Source organism: Aegilops tauschii, chromosome 4, assembly GCF_002575655.3.
Source record: "Aegilops tauschii subsp. strangulata cultivar AL8/78 chromosome 4, Aet v6.0, whole genome shotgun sequence".
NCBI classification, from domain to species: Eukaryota; Viridiplantae; Streptophyta; class Magnoliopsida; order Poales; family Poaceae; genus Aegilops; species Aegilops tauschii.
Window position 1 is genome coordinate 493,862,779 of NC_053038.3, and position 10,081 is coordinate 493,872,859.

At 49.7% G+C, this 10,081-nt stretch overlaps 1 protein-coding gene across 1 annotated transcript; it reads left to right on the forward strand.

Moving 5' to 3' along the window:
* Nucleotides 1-226: 226 nt before the first annotated feature.
* Nucleotides 227-6,048, forward strand: LOC109750336 (uncharacterized). The gene is made up of 9 exons (XM_020309301.3): nucleotides 227-615; nucleotides 1,273-1,330; nucleotides 1,448-1,535; nucleotides 1,655-1,700; nucleotides 1,792-1,890; nucleotides 3,161-3,229; nucleotides 3,816-4,143; nucleotides 4,240-4,367; nucleotides 4,569-6,048. The coding sequence occupies exons 1-9, from the start codon at nucleotides 331-333 to the stop codon at nucleotides 5,409-5,411; spliced, it is 1,944 nt and encodes a 647-aa protein (XP_020164890.1). The 5' UTR covers nucleotides 227-330; the 3' UTR covers nucleotides 5,412-6,048.
* Nucleotides 6,049-10,081: the final 4,033 nt, after the last annotated feature.

The following is a 10,081-nucleotide window of genomic DNA, read 5'->3' on the forward strand; positions in this document are numbered from 1 at the left end:
GCCACCCCACGCAGGCCCTGGGAGACCCACCAATCAGCCCCGCCCACGGCCCGGGCCCGCCATCCCCACCCCCACCCGACGCGGCCCCGGCCGGCCGATGGCAACACGCCAGTTCCACCCACGGCCACTGCCGCGTGGGACCGGGGCGGCCCTGCCCCACATGGCAGGGCTGAGGGGAGCCCGTCGCGGCCGAAAGAGCCCCGGACGAAAAATACCAAACGCACGCGAGGCCACACGCACCCCGACCCGTTCGTCCATCCCACCCCCGCCCCCGCCCCCCCCCCTCCCTCCTCGCCGCCGCCCCGCCGGCGCCGCGGGCCGCCGCCGCCGATGGCCAAGACCCGGAGGCCGCCCGTCCCGCCCCCGCCGCCGCCCCCCGCCCCCGTGGAGACCCCGTCCCCGCAGCGGAAGCGCAAGAAGAAGGGCCGCCCGTCGCTCCTCGACCTCCAGCGCCGCAGCCTCCGCCTGCAGGCGCAGAGCCCCGAGGCCGCGTCCCCGCCGCCCCCCGCCCGCCGCGGCCCCGACCCCTCCGACGACGACGAGGACGCGGGGGGCGCCAGCACCGGGCGGCGCCGCCAGAAGCGGCTCAAGAACGTCCTCTCCGGCTCCGGCGAGGTCGGCCCCCCTCCCCCCTCCCTCCCTCGCGCCGAAATTCCGAGCCCCCCCGAGGTTTTGCGGGCGCCCGGGCGGGGTTTTGGCCCCGCGGGACACGCGGCGATGCCGGCCCGTGGTGGTTGGATCTGCGATTTTTTTCTCCGGGGCGCGGGGCCGGCCTCCCCCGCGGTACGGTACGGCGGGGGAGAGAATCTGGCGGGACGAGAGAGGGCGAGGGATCAGTGCGCGCCACTGCGTGCGGGAGTGGCAGCCGCGGATTTTTCGAGCTTCCCGGAGAGAAGACGTTGGCTTTTTTTGGGCGGGCCTGGATTTGTTTTTGTTCCCCCTGGGGGTCTGCGTCTAGCTTAGGGGATCTCCACCTCGTCAGCGCTTTAATCCTTTCCTTTGGCGGCAAACAGTACGCGGATCTGACAAGTTTTTGACGGATTTGACTGCCTTTTCCTCGTATTTTTGTTGTTGTTGTTGTTGTTAACGGGTCGCGGCCAAGCAGCCACTGTCCGAGCGGCGGCAAAAGTCGTCGCCTCTCTGGGCGGCGCGCACGCAGAGCCAAGGATTTATTGCTGGCGAATGCAAAATTTTACAGCCATGTTGACGCAAGCTTGCGATTTCATTCATGGCTGACTGACTGAACTTCTTTTGCTGCTGCTGATGCTGCAGGAGGAGGAGGGAGCTGCGGTGGAGGAGAAGAAGGATGCGGCGAAAGCGACGGGGAAAGGTGAGGTCTTGGAGGGAACCAAGCATCAGCCTTGAGGTGGTTAAAGAATTTGAATTTTTCTCTCCCTGCGGCTAACGTTTGCTCGCCTCTCGCTGCTGCTGCTGCTTGTGGGAGCAGGGGCCGCTGCGTCGTCGGGTGGCGGGCCCACGGGGACGCCCCTCCCGGACAAAAAGTTGCTGCTCTTCATCCTCGACAGGCTCCAGAAGTGAGTGCCCTGGCCCCATCATCCTTCATCCTCCTCTGCTTCTCCTCTCCTCCTCCAATGTTCTTCAGCTATTCGCGTCTGTTTTCTTACGCTGCCTTGCCTTGCACTGCTTCTCCCAGGAAGGACACCTATGGAGTTTACTCGGACCCCGTCGACCCGGAGGAGGTGAGCAAGCGGTTTAGCTCTCATGACCAGCTGTGTTCTTCTGATGTTGTTGTGCTGATGCTGACAGTACGGCTGTTTTGTGTGGCTGCAGCTTCCGGATTACCATGAGCTCATCGAGCATCCCATGGACTTCTCAACCATCCGCGAGAAGCTTTTGAGCGACAAGTATACCATCTTGGAGCAGTTCGAGGTATGCTGCCTGTTTTTGCCGTTACTGATTCTATGTCCGATGTTTTTTTGTGCTACCGGGCTCGTTCTGATCCAGTGGCAAAACAGATGTTGGCTGATGGCCGCTGTTCTGTAATGCCTTATTTTCGAGGTCACTTAATAGGTTACCGTGCTTATTGTTTTGTACTCCCTCTGTCCCATAATATAAGAGCGTTTTTGACACTAGTGTAGTGTAAACGCTCTTATATTGTGGGACGGAGGGACTACAATCGTAGGCCTTTTCAGCCTAGTTCTGTTTTTTCCTTCTATTCCGTCTGTTACTGATTCTATATGTCTGATGTTTGTTTCTGTCACTGGGCTCTGTTCTGATCCAGTGGCAAAACAGATGTTGGTTTCTGCCCTCTGTTATATACTGCCTTTTATTCTGGGTCACTTCATAGATTAGACTGTTGGCCTGATTTTTTATTTGCATAATCGAAGGCCATCATCCTAGTTCTGTTTTCCCTTCTATTCTGTCTGTTGTTTGTAATGTACTGATTCAACTCTTAACTGGTGTTGTTTGCTTGTGCTCTCGGCATTTTGGGTTTGTAAAGATGCATTCTGATATGTTCACATTAATTGAGGCGGTCGTCTGCATGTGGCTTCTGCATGCATCTTAATTCCCATCGTGGGCCGAAATAGGGATCTTTTTGTATGAATTATTGTCCTCTTTGGGAGATACTCCTTTGATTGGCATTTAGAGATTTTCATTGTTGCTGTATATGATGTCTACTGGAACTGTTGAGGGAGAAAAAAATCCATTCAGCCTTTTCAAGGTTTACTCCTACCACAGCTCTGCTGTTGTACTTATTAATTAACTCCGCATCTTATGCTCTGAAGTGCTATGCCAGTGTGCTGTAAATGATCACCTAACACAGTCCAACCTCCACTTTATTCTTGCCAGCTAACATAGGATAGGATAGATCACTAGAGGGTGAACTTTCATGGGGAAGTCTGTCCAGATTTATGCAGAGATAATCCTGTAATTGATGTAGATATCTCCTTCTCTGAGATATAGTTGATGCACTGGGCAGTGCTTTTTACAAGTTTTAGTGCATTTATGCTGAACCTTGTATTTTGGAAATTGATATGTTCCATTAAACCAGCAACAATGATGACAATTTTCCGGTATATATATGTTGCAATTGTATGTGAGATTCATTACTGTCTTAAGGGATGATGCAAATCATAATGGAATAATACTCTGCTTCTGTAGCATGGATCTGTTTTGATATCGATGTTTTTCTGTGCAGAATGATGTATTTCTACTTACATCCAATGCCATGTCCTACAATTCAGAAGACACAGTATACTATCGCCAGGTATATATATATGATTTAGTGCATATGCTGCTCGTATTAAAGATGTTTCAATCTATCCTGGCACATGTACTGCTGTATTATCTGGACGGTTACTTGGTAGTTCTTTTCTTAGGAAATAGGAATATGTAGGATGTGTTTGGTTGGTCCTTCCATTTTTCTGGCAACCCCTAAGAATTTGGTGGATGGCCAAGTTTGGCACACCAATGGCCTTTTGACCATTTTTGCGCCAATTGGAACCAAAACCTTTGCGGATTTTTGGCTAGCTAATTTGTTTTCCAATTGGTACGTATCATAATTTTTGTATGATCAGCGCGGTTCTTTGGGAACTTATGTGTTAAGTGTGTAACTTGACCTTCTGCTGTTAGTTTGTATACCAACAGGACATCAAGTTTACTATTTTTCACAGCATATTTCCTCCAAAAGGACACTTTAGTTTTGAAAATATTGTGCATTCACAAACGCAAAATGGAACTGGTACATTTTCAGAATAGTCGCTTCTGTTCTTTTGCTTCTTACACTATTTTGTTGTGTATGTAAAGTTGCGGTCTTCTTCTTAGCTTTACTTAAAATGTTCGCATCTCCATAGGCACGGTCTATTGAAGCTCTTGCCAGAAAGGATTTTGAGAACTTGAGGCAAGCTAGTGATAGTGAAGAAGAACAACCGAAGACAGCACCTAGAAGAGGCAGGCCACCAAAAAATGCAAAGAAAACAGTTGAGAAGGTTGAGGGCGATGGTTCACCAGATTTATCCAATGTAAAAGGAAACAGATCTGTAGACAACACTGAGACAAGAAAAAGATGGACTAGTGAGAGAACTCGAAATAATATTACCATGAGAGATTCATCCATTCTTCACCACAGCACGTTCGGTTCTTTTAGTGGTAAAAAAACAGAGAAAACTGGTGTTTACTCAGGTTTGTTTTTCCTAGTGTTTATTTCTCATGTTTTCTTTGCAGTGCTGTACTCGTGGAGCATAAATAAACATGGCTAATGCTGCTTTCATCGTGTAGGGTCTTCGAAGTATGGAAAGAAGACTACTATTTTAGATGATGATCGGCGGAGTACATATGATCAGCAATACTCAAATTATAGTCCTCTTTTTTCTGCCCTCGATTGTGAGCGGAAACAACTAATTCCAGTAAGCACATTCTGACCAGTTTAAATTGAACCTTTAACTCTTGATTTATAAAATGAAACCTTTTCCAACTTAGCTGTTAAGGTGAATATCTGCAGCTACTATTTTACATTTATTTCGGATTAAATTGACTTGGAGTTGGAATAATTTTTTTTACATGCTAATCAATAATTTTATACTGATTTTTTTTCATAATGGAAACAGATTGGGCTTCAGCAGCAACATGCATATGCCAGGAGCTTGGCACGGTTTGCGGCAAAGCTCGGACCAATTGGATGGGATATAGCAGCGAAAGGAATCAGACGTGTATTACCACCCGGGACAAAGTTTGGCCCAGGATGGGTTGTAGATGGCGAGCCACCTCAAAACTCGCAGTGTCCGCGAGTTCCTGAAGTTACCGACCCGTCCGCAAAGTCCAGTATTCCATCATGCGGTATACCACCCAAAAGCGATGATCTACGTCGGAGTTCTGAGCTATCTTCAGATGGGGATGCTGCCGCAGGTGAAGAGTATCTGACTAAAAACCAGCCAGTGGCGTCTACATCAGCAGGCTTTGAAAGGAGCTCTACACCTGCCAGTAAAATACCCACGTATGAAAATGGAGCTACCATGACAGGTGATGGTGTGGGTAATACTCGACCAACGCCTCCGTTACAGCAGCAGAGTACCAGTCAAGAAGTCCCCTCTAATATCAACGGAATGACTGCTGCGCCGAACACCATGGGTCAGTATGCTGGACAAGGTTTATTTGAGCAAATGACGCATGCCCAAGTGCTCGGGATGTTTTCTGGAGTCAATGGCAGAGCCAACGGCTTTCGCCATGGTCACCAACTGACGGAGGAGAGTGTTAAAACAGTGCAGAATGGAGTAATTGGAAAGGCAGCTACCACCACCAGCCCCTTGCAAGAAGCAGATCATGATCCAAAGGGTTCATATCCACAAGACGAGAACAGGTCCGCATCTCCAAGCTTGAATGCTGCCGGTTCCCCGCCTAGGGGGAAAGCGGCAGCGAACCCGAAGCAACCAGACTTGGTGTTACAGCTGTGAGCGCCGTAGCAGCCATTGACATACATAGTTAGTATCTGCCACCCCTGATGGAAACGAGATGGATCGGAAATTCAGAATCCTGCTTCTCCAGGGCCGATCGATCATCCAGCTCCGGATCCGCTGATAGTACACCCGAGAGGTGCCCAAGAGCTTGGAAGGATAACCAAAGACTTAACCAACCGATGGAGAATAAAATGAGGGTCGTGGGAATTGAACCCTAGCGAGCGGGCGAATGAAGTTGTTGTAAAAGGGTAGGTAGTGTACAGATTCTGATCCTATTGGAGACGACGATAATGTTCCAGCGCTCGCTCGCCTGGTAGCATCAACCGAATCGAATGTGTAACATTATTTATAGTAGAGAAGTTAGCATACAAGCAAGCAAGCAAAGCGGGAAGAGGGCAAAGGTGAATAGTCGTGCCGTTTCCTCCGTTCCATCTTGACCTGAGCAGCGGCCTGTGGCATGATCATGTTCTAGTAGTAGTAAGAATCCAATCTCCTGACCTGGTTATGTCTTATGTGGTGGTAGTGGTAATGATTTGTTGAAGTTGAATATATTTCCTGCTGTGGAATCTTGTTGGTATATGCTGAAGAAATTGGATGAATGGATGGATGGATGTTGTTTTCGTCCTTTTGGGGATGTGCTTGGGTGTATTTGCTCCTTTTTCAAAAAGTTGAATAATTTTCACTCACCCAAGGAAAACTTTGAAAGAAAACTCCACATGTTTGCTTGCAGATTTTCCAAGTTGGTGGAAATCGCTAACAGCTTGCAGATCCCAAGCAATTTTCCAGAACGTTCAAAAGCCATTCAGATTATGTTTTTTTTTCTTCACCCGGATAGCAAATTGATGAATTGTTTTCACAAAATGTTTCTTCACATGGATCACTGGGATATTTGCACACCAGCAAAGACATTTTTCCTGAAACCTTTAAAGTTTGTTCTTTTTGTGCTTCAGCAGCCCTTTTAACCGTGGCGGACACTGACAGGGTGTGGGGAAAGTTATGGGGAGCATCCGGCAGCCTCCACCTCGCCTCGTCGCATTCGCGTTGTGGCCATGCCGCTGAAGGCGAAGAGCAAAGTAGGCTTCAAGGGCGTGCGGCTGCAGCCCTCCGGCCGGTACGGCGTGGAGTTCCAACACGCCGGCCATTGGTACTAGCTGGAGCCCTCCGCCTCGCCGCCCGCGCCTACAACATCGCGGTGTGGCGGATCGGTCTGCCGCTGGATAGGCTCAACTTCCCGGAGATTGAGTCGTTGGAGGCAGCAGAGCTCATCGGGCCGAAGGTGACCATTGTGACCCTCCGGACGAAGCCGAACACCAACAACGTCGCCGAGGAGAGCGACGCGGAGATGAATTTCCTTTTCTCAAAAGAAAAGAGTTGCCCCGGAAAAGAGAGTAGAGGAGGAATCCCTACCGTCACTATCTCGCTGTGTGTGCATGTGTCGGACCGAGCGGAAGGAAATATGCGTTCTCGGTCGGTACGAAATTTGTGTTGCGAGGATCTGACACGGCGGGCTACCAAGACCCACATCGAGGTAGGGCCAACTCCAAGGAACGACCCCAAATTATCCGGCAGCTTCTGTTTGGGGCGAAACGGACACAAATCGCGAGCCAACGCGTGCCCTCAAACGGAAGGGCGTCTATTTGTTGTCCGTCGCCGACTCATTCTCGGCCCAAATTTGGGCCGCATATGCGTTGAAATGGACAACACGCCGACGCGCGCCCATGTCATCTCCTGACCGCTCGTCCATCTTTTCCCAAAAACCTCTCGCCCTCCCGCTCCATGGACGGCGCCCCAAAGCAACCCGCCGTCGTCCAGACGCAACCTCTGCCCGTCCCACGGAAAAGAAGAAGAGGAAGCCGAGGTCGGAGCTCACACTGGCGGAGCTTGGCCGAGAATTGGCCAAGAGGAGACCCCGGAGGTCCGTTCAAGCGGAGAAGGAAGCCGTTGCCGAGTTCGCCCTCGAGGCCGCCACCGCCCAACACAAGGATGCCATTGAGGACCAGGAGGCCATTGTCGCCAAGGCCATGCAGCCAGCGACCACGCACACCCTCGTCATGCTAGGGTTGTGCTGACCCATGTCGCCCCTTATTTCCGCCACCGCCATGGCTACGACGAGCACATGCACGTTCGGCCGTTCACCCACCACAGGGCCGGTTGCCGAGCTCCTCCATAACACCACAGACAACCGGTGTTCATCCGGCGCGTGCGCATTCTCCCTCCCCGCTTCTCGACGTCGCCGGACAAAAGCGTGATCGCGCCGGCCACACCCTCCCCCGCGACCGTCATCGACCTCAATGGCATGCCTGGGTCAGGCGGCGCCGGCAATTTGAAACCGGGGATGCAAAGGAAGCAACTGCAGGCGATTCCTACGGCCAGCTTTCCTGAAATGCGCAACATGTTCGATGGAACGCCTAACCCGACGCCGGCGCAAGACATGGAGAACGTCATCTACGAGGGCCGTGGCCAAGCCTTCCAACCCGAGGATCAACGCCAAGGCTACGGATCCCGACGAGACTCAAGGCCAAGACGACATGAACTACGGAGGCCGCGAGACATGCTATGGCCTTTTCCTGAAGGCTAGCATTTGTGCCAGGCGCTGGCTTTGTTGCCGGCGTGATCATTTTGTAGGCTGGCATGTGTGCCGGCCGCTGGCTTTGTTGCCGGCGTGATCATTTTGTAGGCCGACATGTGTGCCGGCCGCTGGCTTTGTTGCCGATGTGATACTATGAGGTTCTTCATTTTGTAGGTTAGCATTTGTGCCGGCCGCTGGCAAGCACTATGGCCGCGTAAATTTCAGGTTTGGTTTCCTTTGCAAAAGTTTCATATGGCCGGACGAAATGCGTTCGCCGGTTAGGCGCACGACCAGCGCAAATGTAGAAAGGGCCGGACGCCGCGCCTTGCTCCGGACAAAATGGAAGTCCATTTAGAATCGTGCGTCAGAGACAGCCAAGGTTGACCTTTTAACCGCGGCATACCGTGGGAAATGCTGCCAAACCTATGTGTCCGTCCGTAGAAAGTGGATACTTACAAGGTAGTACTCCATCCGTTTTTATTTATTCTGCATATTAGAGTTGATTAAAGTCAAATTTCATAAAGTTATATCAAGTTTATAGAAAAAATACAAACATTTACTATAACAAATGTATATGCTGTGAAAGTACATTCAATAATAAATCTAATGGTATTCATTTGTTATTGTATATGTTAATATTTTTATCTATAAATTTTGTCAAAATTTACAAAGCTTGATTTTGAGTAAAACTAATACGCGGACTGAATAAAAACGGAGGGAGTAGATCAGGGGTGGCAACGGGTGGCGTGACGTGATGCTCAGTCAGAAGACAATCCCCAAAGGGAAGGAGGGAATCCGATCCCTACATCCCGGTAATTGATTTGAGCTTCACCATCTCGGTTTGCCCGCGTGGACACCACGCCCGACTTCATCGCTCACAACCAGATGGCCACTCCATTACCTTTTTATATGGTCACACCGAGACTGGTCGTTCCTGCTCTCTTCCCCGCTCTCCGATTCGATGTAACATCCCAAAATTCTAAATTTTGGAATGTTATATTAAATAGATAGATTTGATTGTTTGTTTGATTGTTGTGTGATTGATTGACTGAAAGTGAGTGAATTCAAAAATTTTGAAAGTTAAATGAGAGGGAATAAAAGGACTTTCCCAAACTTTCATTTTGCATTTGGGATCTCCGTGAATTCAAATTCTTTTCAAATATAAAACCCTAGAAAGAAGATGACATGACTTCTTCCATTTAAATAAATGAAAAGGGTTTTGAAAGCATTTAAATTTCATTCGGAAAATATTTCCAATTCATAAACTTCATGCAACTCAATGATTTTCATGAGAGAAGATAAAATGACTTCTTCAAATTATATGAAATATGAGTTGGAAGTTTAAAAGGAACAATTTAAAGTCCTTTTGAAAATTATTTTTTCAATTTGGAGTTATTTGGGTATTATTCAAATTATTTTTCTCCAAAAATAAAGTATATGGAAATTAGGGTAACATGATTCCCTACATCAGAAAATTGGAGAGAAATAAATGTGAACTCATTTTGTATTTTTAAAATGATTTTTATGAGGTTTTATTTCAGCAGTAGTACTGTTTGATTTATCTGAATTTTTGTGGATTTTATTTGACGCCGGTAAAATGTTCATCTTGTAGGAAATCTTTTTCTGAAAATTTTGATATATCATATGCCTTTATAATATTTTTATTTTCTTTTGTTTTATTATTTTTGTCTGTCTCTATTCAAAAAAAAAACTTCTCCCCGACTGGGCCGGCCCAGCTTCGCGCCGCCTCGCCCGTCGTCCCCGTGCGGGACTCCGCTCGGAGAGCCGCCGCGCCGCCGTGAGCGCTTGGGACTCCGCTTCCCGAGGTTCGCCGACCCTCCCCTATAAAACCCGAGGCCCGGCCCCGCCTCTCTCTCCTCCCGCACCGCATCTCGCCGCCCCCTCGCAACGCGCCGCCGCCGCGTCGCATCACCGCCGCCGCCGCTTCCCCGCCGCCGCCGACACCAACCGCCGCGCGCCCGCCTCGCTGCGCGACGCCGCAAGTTGTCTGCCGCGCCCCCTCTCGCCGCAACTCCCCACGCCGCCTCGCCCGTCTCACCGTCGCCGGAGTTCGTCCTCGCTGGTTTTCTCGCGAAAA